The sequence below is a fragment of the Plecotus auritus genome (assembly GCF_963455305.1).
Source record: "Plecotus auritus genome assembly, chromosome: 13".
In the NCBI taxonomy this organism is placed as follows: Eukaryota; Metazoa; Chordata; class Mammalia; order Chiroptera; family Vespertilionidae; genus Plecotus; species Plecotus auritus.
The window spans coordinates 23553102-23580430 of NC_137779.1; the positions used below are offsets into that span (position 1 = coordinate 23553102).

The 27329-nt window shown below is 45.9% G+C and overlaps 1 protein-coding gene across 1 annotated transcript; it reads left to right on the forward strand.

Moving 5' to 3' along the window:
• VWA5A (von Willebrand factor A domain containing 5A) lies at positions 1-25829 on the forward strand. The gene is made up of 19 exons (XM_080650746.1): positions 1-264; positions 1430-1480; positions 4979-5039; positions 5158-5360; positions 5670-5892; positions 6003-6175; positions 6697-6811; positions 8887-9056; positions 9298-9386; positions 9592-9736; positions 10194-10273; positions 12990-13104; positions 14339-14503; positions 14749-14849; positions 15181-15518; positions 18074-18211; positions 20769-20890; positions 24217-24343; positions 24816-25829. Exons 3-19 carry the CDS (start codon positions 4994-4996, stop codon positions 24893-24895), a joined length of 2430 nt encoding a protein of 809 aa, XP_080506872.1. The 5' UTR covers positions 1-264; positions 1430-1480; positions 4979-4993; the 3' UTR covers positions 24896-25829.
• Positions 25830-27329: the final 1500 nt, after the last annotated feature.

The window sequence follows — 27329 nt, forward strand, 5'->3', positions numbered from 1 at the left end:
AGTTATTGAGAAAAATAGCCCTTCCTTTCGCCTGTCCCCTGATGGTCCCTTAGCCTAGAGAATCAGGCAAAGAAACAGGAGCGCATGTCCCTTGGAGCCAGAGACAAGCGAAGGTTAGACTGTGTGTAGGAATTTCCCCTCGATCCCTTACTTACAGAGTCGCCACTTTGTTGCCGGTCCCTAGACGTGGGCGGGTCTTCCCGGAACTTTTGACTGCGGTTGTTTCTCTCTCGGAGTGACTCAGAGGTTCCAGGCGCCCAGCAGGTAGGTGGCCCGCTACGGGCCGGGGAGGGGTCCCCGCTAACCCGGGCTGAGACCCGTGCCCGCTACCTGCCTCTCCCACCTCCAGCTCTGCTCGCGTCTGTTTTAGCTGCAAGCCCGAGGGGTACAGGAGTTAGTCCTGGTGTGCGATGGGCGAGGGGCGAGGGGCGAGGGGCGGGGGGTGGAGGGGGGGCGGATTAGGGGAGAAAGGGAGTGCAGGTGCGGCAGGTGGCAGGTTAGGGGAATCCTGTGGGGCAGGAAGTGGGAATTGTCATCTCCTAATAATCTCGAGGCCCCCTTTCCCTACTTACTCTTTTACTTTACCTCCCTCTCCCTCTCCCCCTCCCCTTCATACGGACAGTTCATATTTCCTCAATTTTATGTAAATTTATGCTGTGGAAATGGAGCTTCAAGACCCCCCCTTCCCCCCTTCCAAATCAAACCCTTCTATATAGAAATTCAAGGGTCCAGCTCACATACCTTCTGTTACTCCCTGGACTCGGAAACTCTAGGACGGAAAATTTAAAGTTTAAATCACTCCCGTTTCTTTTTTTTTTCTTCTTTTTCTTTTTTAAAATATTTTTATTGATTTGAGAGAGGAAGGGAAAGGGAAATGGAGAGAAACATCAATGCTGAGAATCAATGATTGGCTGCCTCCTGCACGCCCCCTCCTGGGGATCGAGCCCGCCACCTGGCGCATACCCTGCCGGGGAATGGAACCCGGGACCCTTCAGTCCGCAGGCTGATGCTCTATCCACTGAGCCAAACTGGCCAGGGCCACTCCCCGTCTCTATCCCAGCCTCGCTCCGCACCCCGATGACCTGTGGACCGGGTTCTCCACTGGCCCTTTTGTGACCCCTGCGCCACCAGCCACCCCCCTCACCCAGGGCAGCGCCTGGATTCCGGGCACCTGACTCACTGACCCGCCCTTCCCTCCGATCTCCCAGGCTCGGATTCAACTCTTTGAGCCCCATCAGCTGCTGCGGCCAGCCTGCCTCCCTGTTGCTGAGTGCACTTCTGAACTGCCCTGGGGCGGGAGGGAGGGAGGGAGGGAGGAGTTCTGACTCTGCATAGGTTGTCCTGGGAAAGGTGGGGAGAGGGTGCGGAAGAGCTAACTTCCCCTGGGAGGGATTTGTTAGAGTCCGGAGACAAGCCTGTGTCTTTGCAGGAGACACTCAGCCACTGCTCCTTCTGTCTCTTCACCTGAAAGCCGCCCTTGGTGAGTACCGCCCACCCTTAAAGATGGGGTTGCCCTTTAATTTCTTCAGCTGTTGTACCCCTGTACCCTTGTCCTCCTCCGGCGTTAAGATCCCTGCTGGCGTTACTAGAAACTCTTTCCTAGCCCAGCGCCAGCATGTGGTACCAGGGAACGTACCCATCAGATGTGTGCGTGGAAACCCTTTCGCTGAGCATGCATTCCTCTCCCCACAGCCTGCACCGCCTCTGTGGTTTAGCCAGTGTGAGCCTTTTTGCCACCATCTCTTTTTACCCAATCCCTCAAAATAAAAACAGACACAAAACAAAAAGCCTGCTGTATTGGCGCTGATTTGTAGGTATGGGGGGCATGGTGTATCAGAAACCATTGCAATCAGATGGGTGAGCAACACGGCCATTGCCCTGGCTTGGAGTAGGGTGTGGTGTGTGTTTGTTTTAATCTATTTTTCAAATATATTTTTATTGATTTCAGAGAGGAAAGGAGACGGAGAGAGAGAGATAAGAAACATCAATGATGGGGGAGAATCATTGATCGGCTGCCTCCTGCACGCCCCCTACTGGGGATCGAGCCCGGAACCCAGGCATGTGCCCTTGACCGGAATAGAAGCCAGGACCCTTCAGTCCACAGGTCAACGCTTTATCCATTGAGCCAAACTGGCTAGGGCCAGGTGTGATGTTTAAATGGTGATTGTGATGAGCACAGACAGGCCTAGAAATAGACCTGCCAAAAGCTTCAGAATCCTTGAGGAGAGGGGTGTGGTTCCGGGAAGGAAAATTAACTTTTCTCAAGAGCCCGCCCGCTTCTCTGGCCTGTAGGTTCCCGGAAGAAGTTTCAGATTCCCAGTGACTCCTCTGCCCCTGCTAGGAATATACACAGTAGTTTCTTTTCTTTTCCACAGTCTCTGTGTGCCAGGCAATGACATTTTAGCTTACGGTTTATTTTCTGTAAAAATCCCCTACTTGGTCCTGGAGATTGCAGCTCAGGTCACCACCCTCCGACCGAGCAGGGGGAGGCAAGCTCACAGATAACTCCGTTCAGAATGGTTGCAGGGCAGCTCGTAGTGAGACTGGGGCCAAGGACTAGGAGCAGACCCACCTGTTGATTCTCTGGATTTTAAAAAAGCCCCACCCGGCCAGGTGTGGCTCAGCGGTTGAGCGTGGACCCAGGAACCAAGAGGTCACCAGTTCAATTCCCGGTCAGGGCACCTGCCGGGGTTGCAGGCTCCATCCCCAGTAGGGGGCGTGCAGGAGGCAGCCGATCAATGATTCTCATCATTGATGTTTCTATCTCCCTCTCCCTTCTTCTCTGAAATCAATAAAAACATACTTCTTTTTTTAAAAAAAAGTGTAACAGAAATTATAATCCATGGACATAATATTTTTTGGCATATCACATGAAATGATTGTCTGAGATTATAATGAAATTTGTGAGACATGTTTTGATTTAAAATAGAGGACATGTTGAATTTTTGATATATTAATAGCCTGGCCAGAGAGAACAAACTGGTTTCAATAACAAACCCCAAAAGAAAAGCCACAGGGTACGTGATCTGAGTTGCAGAAGTCCGTTTTGGATCAGGCAACTTCTTATGTGCAGGGCCGAGACTCAAACGGTAAGATAACATTTATTTACGAGAGCACAGAGGTAGAAGCAGTGCCTAGGCCAGTGGTCGGCAAACTCATTAGTCAACAGAGCCAAATATCAACAGTACAACGACTGAAATTTCTTTTGAGAGCCACATTTTTTAAACTTAAACTTCTTCTAACGCCACTTCTTCAAAATAGACTCGCCCAGGCCATGGTATTTTGTGGAAGAGCCACACTCAAGGGGCCAAAGAGCTGCATGTGGCTCGCGAGCCGCAGTTTGCCGACCACGGGCTCTAGGAGAAAGGGTCTTGGGAAACAAGGGATAGAGGCAAAGGAAAGGCCCTTTGAGCTTTGAAGGGAGGAAGGTCAAGGTGATGCATCTGGAGGGATGGGGAACAGAAGCGGAAGGGAAAGGCACAGCTTGCTCCCTGGAGGGAGAGCCCGCTGGGTTCTCCATCCTAAGGGTTTAAAGGTGGAGTTTTTAGGGGTGATCCCAGGGGGCAGATCTCAATAGAATATTCAGCAGCTTTCCAGGTGTGTCCTTTCAGGGGCGTGGTCTCCACTGATGGATTGATCAGTGTCCGGGCAGGGGGGTTATTATTCAACGCAGCTGGTCCTGAGGTCAGCCATGGTACTGCTTGTCGCGTTTTGCTGCTTTTCTGGGCCTGGAGCTGAATGAAATACAACTGAAGCCTAGATGTTATCTCCAGGGAGGAAAGGTCAGGGGGTCTAAACCCGAATGACCAGGATATGCGAGAGGAGGAAAGGTCATCCCGGGGACGCGGTCCTACCCTACACATGTCCATTGCTAGGACTGGGGCCTTCCGCCCTGGTGACCTTCTGCACCTGGCCCATCGTCCCTGCTCTGCTCATGTCTGTCTAACGGCCACCTACAAAAGCAACAGCCACAGTCTATTTAACAACAGGGACAAGAACAACACTAATGTCTGTCATCCTTGATTCAATGCCTCCGATGGGCCAGGCCCCATTCTAAGGACTTCATCTATATTCATTCATCTGTGCATATACATACGATTTTCATTTTAGAAATACGGAGGTTCAGAGGCGTTAATTACATTCACTGAATATACCTAAAAAGTGGTATAATAAATATACTTGTTGGAGACGGGGTGTAAGCTGACACGGTCCTTGCACCTGAAGGGACTAGCGAGGCTGGGTCCCCTACCCACACAGTTTTCCCAGGCTGGTTTAGATGGCGGTTATCAGTAGAATGAGAGCAACCTTTCAGAGCTTACCAAGAAGTCTGTAACTATTTACTGAGATTTGCTGTACTGAGAATGTGTCCTTCTGCTCTGTCTCTCCCTTAGAGATTAAGAGGAACAAAGAATACATTCCTCTTGACAGACCTCCTATTCAGTGTTTTGTGTATGAAAGGCATTACGCAGTTAATAAACTTGCTGCAGTCTCTCGATGACCTGTAGTCCTCCCGATCCCGCTCTCCTGTCTTTCTTTCTTTTCTCAATTGCCACCTCCCTGCCTCAGCCTGGTTCAACCTGTCAGGCTGGCCCTGGCAATACTTCCGAAAAAAAGTGGACCTGGTGTCGGAACCAGCCTTAGGCGAGGTTTTCTGTTTAGCTTCTCACCTGGATCTGGCATTTAGTAGACCTGGTGTCAGAACCAGCCTTAGGCGAGGTTTTCTGTTTAGCTTCTCACCTGGATCTGGCATTTAGTAGAAGGAGCGTTACTATTGACACCTTCATCCCCTTCTGTTCCTTCATCCCCTTCTGTTCCGCTTCTTTCTCCTTCCTGGGGCCATCATTAACCCCCTGAATAGATGTTGATGCCAGAGGGAAGCCCATCGGTATCGGTGTTTAGATAGGTGATCCCCAAGTATCGGTGTTTAGATAGGTGATCCCCAACGTGGCACTCCATTCATGATGTGTCTTTTCCACAGTAACCCTGTGTCACCATGGTGTCCCCTCCCTGCGGCCTGCTAACCCACCAAAAGGAGCCAGGTAAGCCTGACTCGCGACTCTGACTTGCCATTGTACCTTTGGCACCTCGCACGATGCCCGGTCGGTGGGAGGCATTCTGTGAACGTTGGTGACCTCTTGAACTCTGGTCTCTCTCCAGTGCCACTGAAGAGCATTTCGGTGACCTTGTCCATTCGTGAGTTTGTGGCCGGTGTGTCTGCTACCTTGAACTATGAGAATGAGCGGACAGTTCCGTTGGAGGCCTTCTTTGTTTTCCCCATGGACGAAGACTCAGCTGTCCACAGCTTCGAGGCCGTGGTGGATGGGAAGAAAATCGTGGCAGAATTGCAGGAGAAGTCGGAGGTACTAGCAATGAGCATATGACTTCCTCCCTTTTAATGCCCATAATGCATACTCGTTAGGGTCTCCATCAAATGCAACTTCTCAGACATGTTGCTGTCGAATGCTTTGTCCTCTACTCCCCTCTAACGGATAACTTTCCTAAAACCCTTGGAGGGAAACACCCCTCGGAGGCACTCAGAGTTTGGCTGTGAACTTGGCCAGACCGATCACAGGCTCACCCCACCAGTCTTTGTTTCCTGTGCCCCTCGTCTCCTCCTCGAGCACGTCACCTTTCGTGTCATGTCACCTGTCTTCCCGTGTCCTCCTTAGGCCCGCACCAATTACGAGAATGCCATCAGCCAGGGCCACCAAGCCTTCTTGTTGGAGGAAGACGATCAGGCTGGCGACATCTTCTCTTGTAATGTGGGGAACCTGCCCCCCGGGTCGAAGGCGGCACTCACCCTGAAGTACGTGCAGGAGCTGCCTTTGGAGGCCGATGGGGCCCTGCGCTATGTGCTCCCCGCTATCCTGAACCCTCGGTACAAACTCTCCGGTGAGTAGGCTCTTTCTTCAAACACCAGCGGGGGGAAAGCCCCCCGTCAAGGTTGTCGGGGTGCTAAACATTGTGGGGAGGGGACACACCACTAAAGTGTCTTTCCATAGGAGGACCTGAGGGCGGTAGCCTTCAAACGAACACTCCTGCAGTCCCTTCGAAGGACGTGCCCTACACACTCAGCCTGGCTGCCACCATCAGCTCACAGCATGGCATCAAGAGTGTCCAATGCAATTGCCCCGTGAACCCCATCGACTACCTTGAAGATAAGACGTCTGCTCAGGTAATTAGTGAGAGAGCACTGTGGTTGCCAGCACCCCTATTTTTGGGTCCTGATCTTCCTCCTCACTCCATCTCCTAAATATTGCTAACTTTCCCCTGTTAACCCCGGGGAATCACACTGGGCCCCTTCTTTTTTTAAAAATATATATTTTTATTGATTTCAGAGAGGAAAGGAGAGGGAGAGAGAGATAGAAACATCAATGATGAGAGAGAATTATTGACCGGCTGCCTCCTGCATGCCCCCTACTGGGGATCGAGCCCACAACCCAGGCGTGTGCCCTGACCGGGAATCGAACCCAGGACCTTTCAGTCCACAGGCCAGTGCTCTATACACTGAGCCAAACTGGCTAGGGCTGGGTCCCTTCTTTATCCTTATTTCATCTCCAGTGCCTCCTGCCTGTTCTCGCCCTTACTCCTGGCTCTGCTTACACGTGGAAGGAGCCGGTAGACCTCGGCTCTGACCTCAGCCCTAGGCAGAGGCAGGATGTTCTAACATGGCTTCTTTGCTTGCTCCCAACTCAGATCTCCTTGGCCGATGGACACAAATTTGATCGCGATGTGGAGCTCCTGGTTTACTACAGTGAGGTGCATACCCCCAGCGTAGCTGTGGAGATGGGGGCGCCCGCAACAAAGCCCGGTATGTTCCTTCTCCCCCTTTGTAGTTACCTCCTAAGGTCGTTGGATTACCCTCAGATTACGCTCACTTTTTTTTTTTTCTTTTCTATTCAGTAATGGGTAAAAAACCAAACCAAAAACGGGACTAGTTTACACTATGGCATGCAAAAATGGTTCAGGTCAATGAATGTCAGGTGACTATGTCCTATATGTAAATTTAGGTGAATTAGTAGATAATTAGATAAAGGACATGAAAAAAAAAATTGACAAGGGAAATGCAGCCAGTTTACAAATATGGGACAGTGATCAGCCTGTACAAGTATAAATAAAAGTAAATGATGTGACTTTTTCACTTTTCAAATGATCAGAGATTTCCAAATCTGGGAACCCCTTATGCTGTAAAAGGTGGGGTGAAGCTGGCACTCCCGCAGATTGCTGTAGGCAACAATAATTTGGTATCGAACTTTGGAGAAGAGATTTGGCGATATGTGTCAAAAGAAATGTTCATTTTTAGTGATTCCAATTTTAGGAATCTTACCTAAGGAAATAAATTTAAATGTAAGTAAAAATATACACTGAAATGGCCACTTTAATATCAAAGATTAGCAAATAATCAAAATGTCTCACAGTAGCCAAATTCACTACGCTGGGATTATTTGATGAGTTATTATGCAGCTACTAAAATCATATATGTTGACAGATTGAAATAATATGGGAAAAAAGCCTTCCAACAAGGATTAAGTAAAAGAAAAGTAAGTTATACAAACAGATTACTATAAAAAAAAATAACCTGTCAATTAAGAAAAACATTTAAAACCACAGGAAATATGCATGTAGTAATTATGGTTAGATTAAGACTTTCTAAATTTTTTGTTTTATCTAATAAATAACTTTTATGGATTGACTTATCATTCCAACATGTAATCTCACCTAGAGTTCTTTCTTTGTTCTTTTTTTAATTGTGGTAAAATTTATCTGACATAAATTTTAAGTAAAAAGAAAACTAATACTTTGGTATAAAATCTACATAACGGAAATTTTACCATTATAATTATTTTTAACGCTATAACTCTGTTGCCTTAAGTACATTCACCATGTTGTAAATATCACCATTATCCATCTTCAGAGTTTTTTTCATCTTAACCTAGTTTCTTAATTTCTAAGCCTAAGTTTAGTTTCTTACTAGGTTTAGTTTTTAAATTTCTTTAATTTATCTTATTCTCCAAATTTTCCTTAATATATATCTACTTTTCCTTTTAATTTTTTTTTGTTATTTGTTTTTATTGATTTCAGAGAGGAAGGGAGAGGGAGAGAGAGAGAGAGAGAGAAACATCAATGATGAGAATAATCATCAACCCGCTGCCTCCTACACATCTCCTACTGGAGATTGAGTCCACAACCTGGGCATGTGCCCTGACTAGGAATCGAACCATGACCTCCTGGCTCCTGGGTCGCTGCTCAAACACCAAGCCACACCGGCCGGCCTGTGTGCTTTTTCTTTTCATTGTACTGGTGTGACACATGTCAGGGCCCGCGGTCTCAGACCTCCCTGAGCTGCCAGGGCCCTGGACTGCAGGGACCATGAAGCGTCACTGGGAAGATATTGACACTTCTGAAGCATTTCGCACTTTGGTGGAATAAAGCATCCTTGGGGACAATCATAGTCAAGACACAACGTCTTGGGTTAGGCTCTTACTTCCATAACTGCTGCTGCTTTAAAGATAAGTGGCTGTAGTTGATCTTCAATCGGCCATTTTTCTTATCTCATTGTTGACATTTGGCTGCGGTATCTTCACACTCCAGCTCACAAATTGGAACGCCTTAATTTGCCTTCATTTGTTTAACCATTTCCCCACCCCCCCGCAGGGCAGGCTGTCCACGCTAAACCTGTTCTGTTAGAGGGGGTCCCAGCCTCAGCCAGGTTTGCTCCAGCTCCTGTTCCATGAAGCTCCGGGCTCTGTCTTTGTACCTTCGTTGCCTGGTTTTGTCCTTCCTTTTGGGCGAGCTCCCCCTTGTGTGCCCAAGAAGTACTCCCACAACAGTATGTATTTTTTTAGCTCCTTTTCATCTCATAGTGTCCTTATTCTTTCCGAGTAGATTCTTTGATGGGAGATCCATCTGCGATGGTGAGTTTCTACCCAAATATCCCGGAGGCTCCGTCACCAACTGCATGTGGAGAATTTGTCTTCCTCATGGACCGCTCGGGAAGTATGCATTGTCCCATGAATAATCAGAATCCATCTCAGCTGCGCATAGAGGCAGCCAAGGTAACACTAGTTCTTTTGCTGGTCATGTGCTCAAGTAAGGATGAGTCTCGAGGGTTAAATCAGAGTCCGGGTCATCTGGATCTGTGTTTCCAGCTGCACTGCAGCTCACATGACCACTCCAAGGACTGTAAGACTTAGAGGCACGCTCCGGGTGAAGGCCCACACCCTCAAGAGTTAGATTGGGAGGGTCTGTGTCTTCACGGATCCTCTCTCACTCGTTCCTCATACTCTCTTCCTTCAGGAAACACTGATTTGGCTGCTGAAGAGTTTGCCTATAGGCTGTTATTTCAACATCTATGGATTTGGAAGTTCCTTTGAGGCCTTCTTTCCGTAAGTTTCTAGAAAGGCTACAGAGAGTCCAAAAAAAAAAGATCCTCTAAAGAAAGGACTATATTGTTAAAGGGATCACGGTAGAATTGACTTTGGCATTGGGGGTTTCAGGGGAGGTTGTTTACAGTGGGGCGAATCTCAATGCGGGGATGCAGTACTGGGCAGTGTCAGTAGCTATGTCCCTGAGTGTGTTTGCTTTTCTCAGGGAGAGCATGAAGTACACTCAGGATACCATGGAGGAGGCGCTGAAGAGAGTTAAGAGTATGGACGCTGACTTAGGAGGCACAGAAATCTTGGCACCACTCAAGGCCATTTACAGTAGAACTTCCATCCCAGGCCACCCTCTCCAGGTAAGAATGGGAACAGAGCTCACCGAAAGGGGGTAGAGAGAACTAAACTTCGGTTCCAGAATGAAGAGCCCTGAGTTTCATTGTAGGACTGTCGCAATATGGTGTGCATTTCAGAGTTGTCTGTCATGTGGTAAAGGGGGAAAGACAAGAGCTTTCCATAGAATTCCTCTTCCTCAGCTCCATGCTCTGAACTATGGAGGTGGACGCTGTCTTGTGGAATGTCACAAAAGCCTGAGGTGAAACTGGTGGGGTGATGAAAATGCCCAGGGTTCGGAACAAACCATGTGAAAACAAGCGACAGTGGCCCACGAGGGATTTCACACGGGTCTGAAGAGGCATCAGTGTCTCCGGCATGAAATAGTTGAGTTTTTCAAGGGCCAATTGCGGTATTTTAGAAGTGAACTTAAAAAAAAAAAGTGAACTTCATAGAAACTTGACCAATGTCTTCTGTGTTCAGCTTTTTGTCTTCACAGATGGAGAAGTGAACGACACATTCAGTGTCATTAGAGAAGTGAAAAGCAATGGGCAGAGGCACAGGTATGCAGACAATGTCATTGCTGGGTGACTGACCCAGGTAGTGCCACATGTAATCTAGAGCCGTGTGGTACCAAGTGCTGACAAGTAAGGATGGACAGGAATACTGTGGGGTTATTTTTGCTTCTTTTTGAATAAAAATTAATGTTACACAGTTTTTATTCTATGTATTTTGCTTCTTTCCCTCAGCAGTATATAGTCACACATATTTTGCATGGAACCGTAGTTAATTTTCACCGGTGTATAGTACTCCTCAGGATGGCTAAACCATAATTTATTGATTGATTCTACTGCTGGTGAACTTCCATTTAGCTGTTTAAAATAATGCTTTTATGAATATCCTTGCATTCTTATACATGTATTTTTTTTGCATACACACACTTGTGTGCACCTATATATGCATATATACATACTAGGGGCCCAGTGCACAAATTCGTGCACCTTGAAAGGAACTGTGGGCCGAGAGGCTGCAGTGGGCACAGGGGCAGGTCTCGGCCCATCCTCCGCGCCCCCACCCAGCCCCTCCCGCCATGGCCCCTGTCCCCTGTCTGCTGGCAGCCCCACTCCTGCTGCAGCCCCCATGCACGAGCAAAGAGTTTTCAGTAACCACCAGAGGCTCGCCCCGATGACAGCCACTGGCACCCCGCCGTGGTCTGGCATCCCAGCTCACCTGCTCCACCATCCCGCCGCGGCCGATGCCAGCCATGTTCCGTGCATGCCCCCTGGTGGTCAGCACACGTCATAGTGACTGGTTACCCGGTTGTTCGCCGTTCGGTCTATTTGCACATTATGGTTTTATTTTTGTGTGTGTGTGTGTGTGTGTGTCATCTAAGGAATTTTATTTATTTTTTTATACTTTTATTTTTATTTTTTTTTAATTTCTTTATTGATTAAGGTATTACATATGTGTCCTTATTCCCCCATTACCCCCCTCCTCCCATTCATGCCCCCACCTCCCTGTTGTCTGTGTCCATTGATTAAGCTTACATGCATGCATATAAGTCCTTTGGTTGATCTCTCCCCCTTACCCCCACCCTCCCCTACCTTCCCTGAGGTTTGATGTTCTGATTGATGTTTCTCTGGATCTATTTTTGTTCATCAGTTTATATTGTTCATTATATTCCACAAATGAGTGAGATCATGTGATATTTATCTTTCTCTGCCTGGCTTATTTCACTTAGCATAATGCTCTCCATCTCCATCCATAGATTTATTTTCACATGTGTACACACACCTGCTTCTTTGAATTGACATGGTTGTGGACTTATTGGGAATGCCTGTTTTCAGAAGGAACATGGTTAGCATTGCATTAATAATGTGGTTGTTTGCTCTAGGTCTTTTTGTAGATATCCTATATCCGATTAGGGATTTTTCTGTTTTGAGACTTATTTTCTTTTTGTTTACATTTAAAAAAATAATAATGAATGGTTGAATTTCATCAAATGCATTTTATGTATCTGGTGAGATGAGTGTATGGCTTTATCCTTTATTCTTTCAATGTGTTCATTGTAATGACTGTTGTTAAATATTAGACCAACCTTGCATTTCTGAAATAAACCCAACTTAGTTGTGATCTATTAACATTTTTCATACATTTTTTATTCAGTTGACTAATAATTGTCTTAGGATTGAAAAATATTTTTTCATGAGAAATATTGGCATGTACTTTTTAAATAATATTCTTGTTGGGTTTTAATATCAATGTTACAGTGGTATCGTATAATGAGCTGAGAAGAATTGCCTGTTTTTCTATTATGGGAAAGATTTTCTTACATGTATACTAGATGTTATGAGGAGATTTTTTTTCTGTGGGAAGATTTTTAAATCCCTTTATTGAAATAGAACTATTCATATTTTTATATGTTCTTGATTCTTATGGGAGTTTGTATATTTTATCTAAGTTTTCAAACTTCTTTGCACGAGGTTATCAACAATGTCGTCAGATGATGTTATTAAGTTTTGTAGAATCAGTGGTAGTATTCCCTTTTTATTCCTGACACTGATTATTTGTGCCTTCTCTTTTGTTCTTGCCCTAAATGTTTGTCAGTTTTTTAAATATGTTTTTATTGATATTTAGAGAGAGAGGAAGGGAGAAGGATAGAGATATATAGAGAGAAAAACATCATTTGTCGGCTGCCCCCTGCATGCCCTCTACTGGGGATCAAGTCCGCAACCCTGGCATGTGCCCTGACTAGGAATTCAACCAGTGACCTCTTGGTTCATGGTCGATGCTCAACCACTGAGCCACTCCAGCGGGCATGTTTGTCAATTTCAATAATCTTTTCCGAAAAACAGCACTTTTTGTGTAGACTCTCTTTTGTCTGATTGTCTTCTGTATCAATAACATTTGCCCCTATCTTTCTTTTCTTTCCTTTAAAATTTTTGGGTTTGTTGGCTGCTTTTTTCCCAAAATCTGGAGATGGATGTTCAGGTGGTTGAATTTTAGACTTCTTTTTCTGACATGTGTATTTAGAACTAGAATTATAAACATATCTGTAACTGAATCCTAAATTTGGGTAGGTCATTTTCCATTGGTATTCTCTACTTTCTAATTATCATTATGATTTCTTTATAAAATCTATGTTATTCAGAAGTATACTAACTAGTGCACGATCTCCTCATGTATTTTTATGTGTGTTTTTTTTTTTTTTTTTACCATGATTTTATCATGTCACCCTTTAGTCCCTGTCTCTAACTTCAGGCTGTTTTACAATCACAGGTGTTTCTCATTTGGCATTGGAGAAGGAGCCTCCACCAGCCTCATAAAAGGCATTGCCCGGGCATCAGGGGGCGCGGCAGAATTTATCACAGGCAACGAGCGGATGCAGTCAAAGGTGAGGGGCAGGCCTGTGTCCAGGGGGGTGATCCAGAGGGAGTGGGGGGCCGGGGGCACCCTGCTGCAAGAGCAGAGGCAACCTATTGCCTCTAGGATTCATTTCTTTCTATTCCCAAGGCTTTGGGCTACAGACTCAATGGGACCACTTTTGTCTTTATGTGAACGGGCCCACTGTAGTTTCTGGAGAAATGGCATCTAGTCCCAGCAGTTGGAAGCCCAGAAACAAGATGCTGGAAGAGGTCAGGGCTTTGTGTCTAAAACAAGAAACAGAGAAACTTAAGAATTTTGCCTGCCGAGCTTGGCATTCCAGGTGTGTGCTTTAGGACCCGGCGGGTCCTTTAGTCTCTCCTCCATGCAAATGACACAAAGAACACTAGAAGGGTGGCCCTATCAGCCGTGGGCAAACTACGGCCCGCGGGCCGGATCCGGCTGTTCTATCCGGTTCTCTTGCTCTCCCCTCCGCTCCTTTACTTTGAATTTATATTAGTTCACACAAACACTCCATCCATGCTTTTGTTCCGGCCCTCCGGTCCAGTTTAAGAACCCATTGTGGCCCTCGAGTCAAAAAGTTTGCCCACCCCTGCAGCTGGTTTGGCTCAGTGGACAGAGCAGCAGCCTGTGGACCAGAGCGTCCCGGGTTCCATTCCAGTCAAGGGCACGCACCTTGGTTGCAGGCTCCTCCCCGGCCTGGGCCCTGGTCAGGGCTCATACAGGAGGCAACCCACCGATGTGTTTCTCTTACATCCATGTTTCTCTCCGTCTTTCCCTCTCTCTCCCACTCTCTCTGAAGATCGATGGGAAAATATCCTCAGGTGAGGATTAACAACAACAAAGCACAAACAAAAAACACACACAAGAACAGGAAGGACAGCTATACTATGTCTGTAGGTCGGAAGGGGTGGTAAGCTGCTCCTCCGTTTGATGAGTAAGCACAAGGGAGGCAAACTCCACCTCTGGGTACAGTGCCGCGTGCCTCTTTCCCAGTTGGTGCCACTTCTTGTCCAATGCCTACTTCTCTGTTACTTTATTCACGTTTACTACGTGTCTCTGCCTTAGCTTCCCTGTGTGCAAAGCAAAGGTAAGAACCCCCATCTGCTAGTAGAGTACTAGGGAGCAGGTCTGCCATGCGTTGGGCTGCATAGCTGCTTGGGCATGATGAACACTCAGGTGGTAGTAGGTATGGTTGCCATTATGTATTCGTGGTGCTTATTCTGTTCCCTTCCCTCCACCAGGCTCTCAGGGCCCTGAAGTGCTCTCTGCAGCCTGTGGTAGAGGATGTTTCTCTGAGCTGGGATTTGCCTGCCGGTCTGTCTGCTAAAATGCTTTCCCCAGAACCAACTGTCATCTTCCGGGGTCAAAGGTTGATCATCTATGCCCAGTTGACTGGGACGATGCCGGTGAGATTCCGTTCTTGCTTGTTCCTCTAGCCAGAGTGGCCGCTGCCCCGAGCTCTGCTCCGGACGCTTGCCCAACAGGGTCGGCCTCCCTCCCCTCATCATCATGTCAAGTCTCTGGTTTTCTGAACTACCTGGTTTCTAGCCAGAAACTTTAAATGTGTGGGGTTGAGGAGCTGCCCCAATTCTGACATCTCTCCCTGGGGGATCTCTCCCTTCCCTCATGTCTACTCTTCTCTACTTTTTAGCCAGCAGAGGCAACAGGAAAAGTTTGCCTCAAGTACACCCTCCAGGGCACGCAGTTTGAGAATCCAGTGGCATTTTCTCTACAGCCCAAGTCGGATGCCAAGTAAGATTTCCATTTTTCTTCCCTAGTTCCTTCCTTTTCTTTCTCCTTTTCCTCACCTCTCCATTCGTTCCTTTCCTTCCCTTCCTTCCCCTTCCCTCCCCTTCCCTTTCTTCTTATCTCTGCCATCATCCTTGGGGCTCAATTTCCTGCTCTTCATTTTGGGCTCATTGATTTCCCTAAAATCACTTTTCCTTTTCCGGCCACTCAGATTTCATCTCACCCCTATCTTCATGTTCCTCCCTGCGCCATCCCTAGCTTGTCAGGGCTCTCTCTGCGTAGCAGCACCACGATGTTTCTCCCTGAGTCACAGGAATTCTTTTTTTTTGGTTAGCCTCACCATTCATCGCCTTGCTGCCAAGTCCTTCATCCAGACCAAGGACATGGGCTTCCAGGAGACTCCAGCAAACGATAAAAAAGACATCTTGAAGATAAGCATGGAGTGTGGCGTCATAAGCTCCCACACGGCTTTCATTGCCATCAACAAGGATCTCAACAAGCCGGTTCAGGGACCCCTGGCTCGCAGTGATGTTCCAAGTCCAATGCTGTTTGCTCAGTCTATGAAGGGTTGTTGTTTTGGTGCGATGCAGTGTAGTGCTCCTGCTCCAATGTCTTGTAATTCTGCTCCGATGATGGGTGCTTCTGTTTCGAAATTAAGGAAACATGGAGGTGGTGAGTTTTATTCTAATCAAACTCACATAAAATAAGGGGCCCTGTATACCTGGATACATCATTTAAAGCAAATGTTTACGAAAAGTCCTTCCTTCCCTCCCCCCCGCCCTTGTCTCTCCACATCTAGGATCTCTGACTGCTCTAAAACTTTTCTGTCCTAGAAAACTAGAAATTACACCATTAACAAGAAAATGTAAAGTACTCCAAGGGATATGAAGGAAATGAAGCTGAAAGTGCATATACACATTGAGTAATTACACTGCCTAAACCTGAAGCTACTGTATCCCATTGATACTGGTTAATGATTACACAAATGGCCAGCAAACAGCCTGGTAGCGTTAGGAAATGGGTGCTGATTGCTGGGCTGTCTCAGACACGAGCCAAAACTGGAGAGTGAAAAGCTCAGGGAGAAATAGAACTTTTGTCAAGGAATATTGAGGGAGGGGCCGATCAGCTGCAAGGACTGACTGAGATCACCATGGAGAATCGCCTGTGTAGCGACCCACCTCACAGAACAGGATTTGCTTCAACGGGGCTCTGGTACCTGCTGAGTCCACCCCATGAGTACGTCGCTTGTGGAGGTGGTGGGGTGGTGATGCTTCGACATGGTCTGAAGCTGTCCACTGGGTGCACTGGCTCTGGGGACTCCTGAGAGATTCAGGCCAAGGTCAGCCACTGCCTTGGTTCTGCCCCAGGGCCACCCAGCATGAGCTACAAAACGATCTGCAGATGGCTGCTACTTGTGTTGAGCTTACAGGTGCCTAGGAGAAGCCAAGCTACAAACCAAGGCTGGCTGTGGCTAGTGCCAGGCCCAGGGTCACTTAGCAACAGGTACTAGGCCAGATGCTGCTTATTTGAGAGATTTTAGGAAAATATGAGGCATGAGCCAAGACAGGACATTCTGATGGTAAAGCCACTAGAAACAGCCGGTGTGGACAGGGCCTCCGGGAATCACCAGGGTGGGGCTAACAACGTTAATCCAGTGGAGACTCAAATATGGTGGCCACCTGCTGGCTCTTTGGGGGAGGGTTCGGCAAAGGAACAATGGCCTCTACCAGTACTTCTGTCTGGAAGAAAGCTGCCCATCCAGCTCTTGCTGTGATGCCAAACCATTCAGTTCCTCCCTGTATGTCTCAGGTGCCTTTCAAGTTGCTGTCCCCATGCTGGAGCTCTGAGGAGTGAGTCTGAGTTCGTCCATATGTGGACTCTTTAGGAGGAACTGCTTGGGACTCTTGCAGCCTCTGTCTCCCTCAGCCTCGTCCCTTGCTGTTTTTTATAACCAGAAGTTATGGGGACTTTTCTACCCAGCGCTGGAACCCTGGGCTGGGGACTTGGTGTGGGGGTGGGACCCCTTGCTCCTCAGGGGGTACCTCTGTAGCTGAGATATCCCCCTTAGTTTTTATTTGCCCCCACGTGGGTGTGGCACCAATCCCTCCTACCAGTCTTGATGTGGCTTCTTTAATTCCATAGTTCTAGGACTTCCATTGAGCTTGATTTCAGGCATTTCTGAATGATGGTTGTTCTATAGTTGAGTTGTAATTTTGATGTGGTTGTGGGAGGAGGCAAGTATACTGCCCTTATTTATACTTCCATCTTGTTTGGAATTTCTGGATATTATATTTTTAAAGTATATATTTTTTTCAATTAGTTTTTTCCAGGTGGAACAATTCTGCTTGATAACCAGATATCTTGGCTTGGGAGGGAGTGGCTGGAGTAGAGTGGAGGTTGAAGCCATTTGATTGGAGGAAGACAAGAAGCTTTGAATTAGGGTGTTGGATAGGTTATGTACATGGGTGCTTAAACTCTAAAGAGGATGGCAGGCTTTGCAAGGAAGTGAAAGTCTTCGATCTAGTTTTCAGATACTTCAATGAATGTCGAAAAGCGACAAAGAAGTTGGAGGTGGACAGCAGTGAGGCTACTAGTATGAGGAAGGTAATCCAGGTGAAGGTGAAGAGTCATGATATGGATATGGCCATTGGGACTGAAGAGGTTGCCAACCCCACCTACCTCACCTCTCCAACCTGGGTGCTTGGGTTCTGGTACCTGGAGCAACCACCATTGGAGAAGGATAGAGGGAGAAAAGATTTCTAGGAGGAAAAATTAGTTTTAAGTTGAGATGAGTAGTTGAAGGAAGCCTCTGAAAATGAAACCAAAGATTCAGAAAAGATCATTGTCATGTATCAGGAGGACACCATTGGAAGGGCTCGGAGGGTGCAGGATTTGGGCTCCTGGGAGAAGGAAAAAAGGCACAATGAAGATGATGACTGAGGCTGACACAGATAGGAGCATACATCTCAAATTATCAGGGCCCTTTGCCTACAGCAGAGAGCATAGGGTGCCTCAGTGTCAATGTCTATATCGTTGTTTTTCAGCTCATACAAAGCCCTATTCTCCTACCATCCTCTGGCATCTCTGCCCAACTCATACCGGAGCATGTCATACCAGAAGAATGGTTATGATCCCCATAGGTCCACAATTAACAAGAGCCTGTATTCTCTAGGTGAGCATCTTTCCGGGGATATTTTCTCACCAGGGCTTGTCTGTCACACATATAGGACCAAAACTATTCAGACTCCAAGGTGGTGGAACTAGATCAATGAAACGCCAGACTCTCGCGGAACATTTAGATAACGACGAAATGTCACTGGGATGTTCTTCCACCGACATGGCCGACTTGGAAACTAACCATACAGGTGAGATGACCCTCAGTTCTCTGTTCTAATCTATGGGAACTGAAGAACTCATCTTCAGTGTTCTGCTGTCTTGTGGCTTTCCTACCCAGAAGGTGGTCGGTTGGAAAAGCGTCGGGGCAGAGGGTAAAATTTCCCAGTCTTTTTGTCAGGGTCAGCCCCGTTTCCGTAGTCTACAACACAGGACACTGAAGCCTGCCCCAGTGGAGTTCAGGATGAGCCCCTTTGCCATCTCAGCTCATACACTTGTCTACCGGCGGGGTCCTCCTCTAGCAGAACCCACCTGCCAGCCTGTTTGGGCCCCAGCTGCATTAACCATTCTCTTACAGGTTGGGTTTGAAGACCGACCTTTTTTAATGCTATCTGATGACTCTCTGTCACTACAAGCTGTTCCTTGGTCATTTCATTGCCTTGTGTCCTAAACAGCTGGGTAGTCAAAGTACATGTTACCTAAAATAGTCTTAAAGGCAACTTCTGTCCTGGCTTTGTAACAGGGGTTTATGGTGTACAATTGTTTCATCATTCCAACATCTTTGCCACTTACTCTCTCTTTATGCATTCTTCTTAGGCTGCTAATAAAGAAAGGGCTCCTGCCCTAACCGGTTTGGCTCAGTGGATAGAGCGTCGGCCTGTGGACCGAAGGGTCACGGGTTCGATTCCGGTCAAGGGCATGTACCTTGGTTGTGGGCACATCCCCAGTGCGAGGTGTGCAGGAGGCAGCTGATCTATGTTTCTCTCTCATTGATGTTTCTAACTCTATACCTCTCCCTTCCTCTCTGTAAGAAATTAATAAAATATATATATATTTTTTTTTTTAAAAAAAAAAGAAAGGGCTTCAAGGTCTAAGGTAGACTCAAATCTCTTGTACTACCAGTTACTGTGGGGTTTTAAGAAAATTAGTTAACTTTTTATTTGTTTTAGTTTTTAGAAATATTTTTATTGATTTCAGAGAGGAAGGGAGAGGGAGAGATAGAAACATCCATGATGAGAGAGGATCATCGATCGGCTGCCTCCCGCACACCCCCTACTGGGGATCGAGCTCACAACCCCAGGCATGTGCCCTGACTGGGAATTGAACTGTGACCTCCTGGTTCATAGGTCGATGCTCAACCACTGAGCCACACCAGCCGGGCAAGGTCACTTTTTAGAGCCTGAGCTTCCGTGGCTGCACTATCAGGCACCTCCTCATGAGAACTTACTTCATGTGATCCACAGAGTAGGTTCTCGGTGTCGTGTTGGTTTCCTGCGCTGTCCTAAAACCCAGTAACTAGGAATATCCCCACTATAATGAACTTCCTCTCTTATGGAGTCTCTTACTAACGTAGAGAGAAGAGTTCCCAGCAACTACTATTTGCTGGGAGCCATTTAAGTGCCTTCTGGGTACTAGATGCTTTTCCTCATGCATCAGGCATTACTGTCTCCTGTTTACAGAGAAGGCTGCGACTTCTGTGGGTTCAGTAACTATTAGATTTTGAGTGCATGCAGACCTGCGATTCAAACGCAGACTTTTGATATTCAGAACCTTAGGGGTTTTTTCCCCCATTAGAGTAGACTGTTTTTGTTGCCTACTAATTTCTAAGTTGCACTAAGTATATCATCCCATAGGATAGGTATCCAGATATGAGATGCTTTCTATGGAAATTCCGTGGTCTTCAAGCAGCTTTTATACCATCAGGATTGGACACTAGACTACTTTTTTAAACATGTTTTTATTGGTTCTTAGAGAGAGAGGAAGGGAGAGGGAGAGAGAGAAACATCGATCGTGTGCCCTGACTGGGAATCAAACCTGAGACCTCCCAGGGCACGGGATGATGCTTATCCAATTGAGACACACCGGCCAGGGCTGGATTACTCTTCGAGGTAGACTGCTAACTGCTTCCTTTATTTATGTCTGCTCTCTTTTGACATTTTTGATCATTAAAATTGAAGCTATAGTTATCTAGATGGTTTTGTTGTTGTTTTTTTAATTCTCACCCAAGGATATATTCCCACTGATTTTTAGAGAGAGTGGAAGAGAGAGGGAAAGACAGAGAGGAATATCGATGTGAGAGAAACACATCGATGGGTTACCTCCTGCACGCCCCCGACCAGGGCCCAGGCTGGGGAGGAGCCTGCAACCGAGGTACGTGCCCTTGATCGGAATCGAACCTGGGACCTTTTGGTCCGCAGGCCGACGCTGTATCCACTGAGCCAAACCGGCTAGGGCTATCTATAATTTTTTAATATGCCTAATGTTTTAAGGGTCATTGCCACAGGACTGGATAAGACTTTAAGTAGCACTATCATGTCAGTTCTTTAGTCCCCTATATCTTCCTCTCGTTGTCTGAATTTTTAAGTGCGTCTCTCCTCGTGGCAGTACAACACTGGGGTGGCCTACATCGTCACAGAGAAAATACATGTCTCCTGCGGAAGGACTGAAATGGGGAACTTGGTAGGATCTGTACTCTTGCTATAGCCGTTCTCTGGATTCAGACTCCCTCCCTGACGTATGCCGAGGAGCCAAATGACACTTCTTAATTTCTCATCTTCTTTCTTTTTTTCTCCCCCAATATCTTTGAAGATGATCCTCTTGTACAGCTGATTTCCCTCCAAAAGGCAGATGGCTCCTGGGATCTGAATGAAGGTCTGGCCGTGGTCCTTGGTATGAGCTTGGGAGATATACAGGCTGCACTCCCTGTCAAGGTGAGACTCGAGAAGAAAAAAGGAATTTGTCTATTTTTGAGAAGTTGGATCAGTAAAGAGAATTGGGTGAATCATGACTCACCCGAGGAAGCAGCGTATAGGAGGTCAGACACTAAATAAATCTCTAATAAATAGAGGTTGAAGGTTTTTCCTGGGTAGGTTAGAACAGAAGGAACAAGGAACTAATGGTCCAGCTAGTAGGAGTTGATGGATGACAAAGGGAACGCAAAAATTCTCTCTTACTTTGACATTCCCTGCCACCCATCTTAGTGATAATAATAGCTGTTCATGGAGCAGTTACACACTGCGCTAAACACTTAACTTTCATGATCTTATTTTTTCATCATAACAATGGAAAAAAGGTAAGTCCTATTTATGTTGCTGTTTATAGATGAAGAAGCTGGAACCCAGGGAAGTATAATAATGTGTCTAAGTTGACCTAACTAGTTAGTGGCAGAGTGGGGTTCAATTCTAGGACTATCTTTCGAACCCAGATTATTGCTCCTCTTCTTAATGAGGAAGTTGTCCAGAAATGAGCAAGGCCTAAGTTAGGAATGTGAAGTGTAAACAGGGGTGATGTAATTATTGCAAATGCGTTCAAGTCTGCTGATGAGGACAAATTACGTCCCAGAATTTCAAGGTAGCTTGCTAACCGAGATACTGTGAAATATAAGACAAATGCCAAAAGCCTGAAAGGCAGTGTCATTTTGAATTTACAAAATCTGGAAGGTGGTTCAGTAAACCTCAGATATCCTGTATCTACAACAGTATCTACTAGTTAGATGTAACTATCAAGCTCTTCAAATATGGCCAGTGCAAATGAGGAACTACATTTTTAATTGAATTGAGATGTGCTGTAATTGTGAAATGCATACTGATTTTTAAAACTTCATATAAAAAGGAATGTAAAATATTATTTTATATTGATTATATGTTAACATAATATTTTAAACATATTAGATTAGCCCAGCTGATGTTGCTCAGTGGTTGAGTGTGTACCTATGAACCAGGAGGTCATGGTTTGATTCCCAGTTAGGTCACATGCCCTGGTTGCAGGCTAGATCCCCAGTAGGACGTGTGCAGGAGGCAGCCAATCAATGATTTTCTCTCATCATTGATGTTTCTGTCTCTTTCTCCCTCTCCCTTCCTCTCTGAAATCAACAAATATATATAGTTTTTAAATAAAAATATATTTTAAAAATACTTTTAAATATACTAGGTTAAATAAAATATATTATTAATAACATAATTGTACTTTTTTATTTTTACATTTTTACATGTGGCTGCTAGGATACTTAAAACTATACTTCTATTGAAAAGACTGTCCTAAAACAGATAATTACAAGAGTAATTTATAAATAATTTATTAATTTGATTAATAAATATAATGAATTTTTAGACAATTCAAAGAGGACATTAAGGATCAAGAAGATCTAACTTGGTTTCATTGAGAACAAGACATGTTAGACTAACATTTTCTTCTTTGACATGGTAACTTAGCCAATAAATCAAGGGATGAAGAGCCCTGGTGTATCTGAATTTCATTAAGGAATTTGAACTTTTCTTAATGATTAGTATATGGACTGATTACAAACCAGTTGGAAACCCATGGTACTGAATAATGAATTTATTCAAATGAAACAGATATGCAGATTCGCCAGTCTCTGATTCTCTGGGGGTCCATATTTTCAATGACTGTTTAGGTGAAGATGTAGACCAACACATTCCTATGTGTATGTGACAAAGCTGTGAGATGGCGTAGTAGACAAGAAAAACAGGATCCCAAAAGACCTGAACAATGACTTGAATTTAAAAAAAGAGAAAAAAAGCTGGCATCAGCACTTTTTCATTCTAAATTCTCAACTATACAGGTAGAGAATAGAAGCCAAATGACTTAGCGGTTGCACATGAAAATGAGAGATTTTAGAGGACGACAAACTTATTATCAATCAGCATATTTGAAACATGATTAGTTGCGGGCAAAAGGCTTGTCAGGAAAACTTTATGTATTGTATAATTTGGGGCTGGAGTGATGGGATTTTATAAGAACATTTACCTCCAGATGTGACCATGCAGGGGTCCTCAAACTACGGCCCACGGGCCACATGCGCCCCGCCGAGGACATTTATCCGGCCCACTGGGTGCCGCTGCCTGTCCGGCTTAGCAGCCGACTCGTCCTGGGCCCGCAATGCGCATAGGAATTTGTTCATAGTTTTTTTTAAAAACTATAGTCCGGCCCTCCAACGGTCTGAGGGACAGTGAACTGGCCCCCTATTTAAAAAGTTTGAGGACCCCTGAAAGAGATATATTTTAGAAATCACTGTGTTTGTTTTTAGACTAGGAAAACAAACACGGGATTCTTACTGCTTTGACAGAAGTCCTCTTAAGGGAGAATTAAAGGGACGGGGACTTTTGATCTGAAACAAGTCTACTCAGAGGACAGGATAGCTGTTTCCAAATGTTAACGCTCATGATAGAAAAGAATGTATTTTAATCTGTTGTCTCTAAAAACTGGGATTGGGAGCCGCGGGTGAAAACTCACGTTTTTTCTGGTCTCTGGATGACTTTCTGTTCAGCTAGATGAGCACTATGACCCTGAATCAGAATGTTTGGTCTCCAGTCCCAGCTCCATCATGTGCTTCTAGAAGACTCAGTGTGGGCAAATCATTTCACTTTTATATGAGTCAGTTTTCTCTCTTAAAATATGTGGCACTTGGTAATTCCTCAGTATGTTTTTGTTTCGGTGAGGGTTCAAATAAAATCACACATGTGAAGATGCTTTAGGGAATATAGAAAGCCACCGTGCGTGTGTGTTTTGTTGCTGTTTTATCACAGCTGGCTGATCCTCGTGGGGGGTGTCTTAGGAGTTTCAAGCAATGTCCTGGTGGTTACGCTGGATTTAAAATTTAAGACATTTCTACCCTAAGACTCACTGGAGCCCTAACTGGTTTGGCTCAGTGGATAGAGCGTCAGCCTGCAGACTGAAAGGTCCCAGGTTTGATTCCGGTCAAGGTTATGTACCTTGGTTGCAGGCACATCCCCAGTAGGAGGTGTGCAGGAGGCAGCTGATCGGTGTTTCTCTCTCATCGATGTTTCTGGCTCTCTATCCCTCTCCCTTCCTCTCTGTAAAATATCAATAAAATATATTAAAAAAAAAAAAAAAGACTCACTGGATTGTTGCCCTGAGGTTTAGGGCCTGGCATTATGCCTTACAAGTCATAAGAGGAGGTTAAGGGAGACCAGGTAATCTCATTTAGTAGCAATGTGGGGGGTGACCTGGTAGGTGAGGAGGGAATGCAGGCTTCAGGGACGTCTCTCTGTTATAGAGTGTGGATTCCTCAGGCTGGGCCACTGTCCTGGCGGTGATCTGGCTGCACGACAAGTATAAGGACATGAAATGCGAGTGGGAACTTCTGGAAAGGAAAGCTGTGGCCTGGATTCACAGCCATGCAGGTAGGAGCACAATCCTGAGACCTCATCTCCTTCCCTCCTTAGGAAGCTCCGCATCTTCCCAGACATTGAGCCCCCAGGCCATCCTGGTCTAGACCTTTGCGGGTCTCCCAGCTAATTCTTTCCTGGGCAGGATGAGGGTTCGGTCTTCAAGTGGGGCGAGTGGGAGGTGTGTAAAGAGGGAAGGGGGCATCGGTGGGGAGTGGGAGTTGGAAAAGGGACATGAAGTGGCATTTATTCTTCTCACTGTGTCAGTACTATACTGAGTGTTTATTATCTCACTGCTGCTGACTATCTCTGGGGCCAGAGGAAAGGAAAGGGAATCTAGGCAGTGTGACAAGACAAGTCGGGGTTGTTAAACAGAGATACAAGCAGGACTCCGGGGAGATGATCGGGGAGGTTTAGGGGGGACTGGGAAAAAGGCATTTATTCTCACTGCTGTCCCGCAGCCCTCATTTTTGTTTTCTCCTCACAGGCTCCGCCACAGATGGGCTGGTGAAAGCTGCTGTGGACTTTCTGAAGTCATCGGTGGATCCTGCCGTCTTTGCCCCCTGAGGATCCCGACCAGAAACACACGTGCCTCCTTCATGCTCCTGTCCCCTCCTGTCCCCTCCGTCTTCCGGAACGCGATCTTGTCTTGTATACCACTCCGGTCGGTTTTCTGTGATGAAAGCCAACGATGCCCGCCCCACCTTCCCTCCACGTTCCAGGTTCCCGCTGGATATGACGTGCTTTCCCCAGCCTGTGCCCTCAGCCAGGCATCATGGTCCCAGACCGGCTCTCTTTCTGGAAGGAGTTCAGAGGCAGTCAGGTCCCTCCCGGGCTTTTCAGAGAGACATGAGAAACAAGTGGTGTGGACTCTAGGCTAAAGGTTGCTGGGTTGATGTTAGGGAATGGCTGGATTGGAACGTTCCCTGCATTATTTGTTGTCTATTCGCTATTGCTTTTAGGGACTTACGATGACAAGACTGGTGAGCGATCCAGTTTTCTATTCTTAGGTAGAATAAAGAGGTGGAGGGGCGGTTGACAGCCAACATTGGGATCCATATAACCTCCACATGACATTCAAGGGTTGGCACTGTTGGGGACCTTCTTGGTCGATTCTGCCTGGGTCGTGTTAGCCTGTACTGCACGCCTCCCCCCTCACTGCCCCAGGGTTGAGTTGTACCTGTGGGAGACAGATGTTTCTTCTTAATCAGGACGCATCTTAGGAAGAGGGCAATCATGGGATCCTTCGTCCTGGCCTGAACCCATGAGGCCTCTGAATCGGGCTCTGATCTAGTATACTTCCATAAAAAGCAGGTCTAAAGGCAGCTTTGCTGAGACCCGAAACCTGGGCCACTCACCCCAAGAGAAAGAAAGGAGCTCCCCATGATCATGTCTGACCTTTCAGTCCCAAACACTATCCTAGTGGAAGGGACCCTATTGGATGTGTTGTTCCCGAACATACTGCTGTATCAATATTAAAATGACACCTTGTTGTATCTGATATTTTATAGATTTATTCATTGACTCTGCGTGGGTTTTCTCATCCCTTGTTTTCCCTCCCAACTTTTCTTTATGTATGTGTGTGTGTGTGTGTGTGTGTGTGTGTGTGTGTGTGTGTGTGTGTATATTGATTTCAGAGAGGAAGGGAGAGGGAGAGAGATAGAAACATCAATGATGAGAGAGAATCATTGATCGGCTGCCTCTGCATACTCCCTACTGGGGATCATATGCCCTTGACTCAAACCTGGAACCCTTCAATCCACAGGTCGATGCTCTATCCACTGAGCCAAACCAGCTAGGGCCCTCCCAACTTCTCTGATACCTCCACTGTTCATACGGTGTCCTGTCCCGATACCTTCTGTTGCACACTGATTTCCTAGGGCACTGGTCAGAAAACCACTATGAGAACCCTGGCCATACCCTTACATAGTTATGTGATGATAAACAAATGATTTAATCCCTTAGGAGCTTAGTGTCTCCATCTGTAAAAATAAACGATGAAATTAGAACTGTGTTCTGACTTTCCCCTAGAATCCTCAGGATTTATGAGCAAGACCTCACTATCTATTCGCTAAGGTCAAGGATGGCCTAGACCAGAGTTCCATGAAATTTGAGTGAACTGGTATTAGGAAGATTTGCCCACGTTTCATAGTGAGAATCATCTCCCAAGGACTTTTCTTCCAAGTTTGCTGGTGGCTGCGTGTGACCTGCGGAGGGCTTGTTGAAATGCAGCTTCCAGGCAACCACAAGAACTCCTGTATTCAAGTCTTCCTTTTAACACACGTCTCCAGGTAAATGATGCACATTAAAGTTGAAGTTAGCCTTTGCATGAGATAGGCTGGTATCCAAGTCTACCATATTGATGTCATGACAAAAGAGAGTTTCCTAAGGATCATATAATATGTAGAACTACTCTCTGCACACAAAAGATGGCCCTTTGCATTTATTATTCAGAGCATGTATTAATTACATTTATTGTTTACCTCCTCTTTGCTCACCCTTTAGCTTCCAGGCTGGGATTTGGCTTGGGGATTTCTAAAGCAAAACACAACACACAAAAAAATAATCTTGATTCTGTCTTCTTTATAATGCAGAGTCCACTAATTTTTCCATTTGAGTTCTCATGCTGTGAAATCTACCAACTGTAAATTTCTCCAGTCTAAACAAGTGTCAGTCTTCGTAATCAACAGACGTGTTTATTGAAGCCCACTTTCAGGGCGTGGCACTCCATGTTCTGTTCCATTGGTCTATATGCCTGTTCTTGTGCCGGTACCAGGCTGTTTTGATTATAATTACGATAGTATAGTTTGATATCCGGTATTGGGATCCCTCCAACGTTGTTCTTCTTTTTCATGATTGCTGTGTATACTTGGGGTCTTTTTTGGTTCCATATCAATTCTATTTTTTTGGAGTATTTGTTCTAGATCTGTAAAATATGCCATTGGTATTTTAATAGGGATTGCATTGAATCTGTAGATTGCGTTGGGTACTTTGGACATTT

Coding starts and splice junctions, on each gene's coding strand:
- VWA5A (XM_080650746.1), top strand. CDS start 4,994: ATGGTGTCCCCTCCCTGCGGCCTGCTAACCCACCAAAAGGAGCCAG. Junction 5,361..5,669: donor AATTGCAGGAGAAGTCGGAG/GTACTAGCAATG, acceptor TGTCCTCCTTAG/GCCCGCACCAATTACGAGAA. Junction 10,274..12,989: donor AGCAATGGGCAGAGGCACAG/GTATGCAGACAA, acceptor TTACAATCACAG/GTGTTTCTCATTTGGCATTG.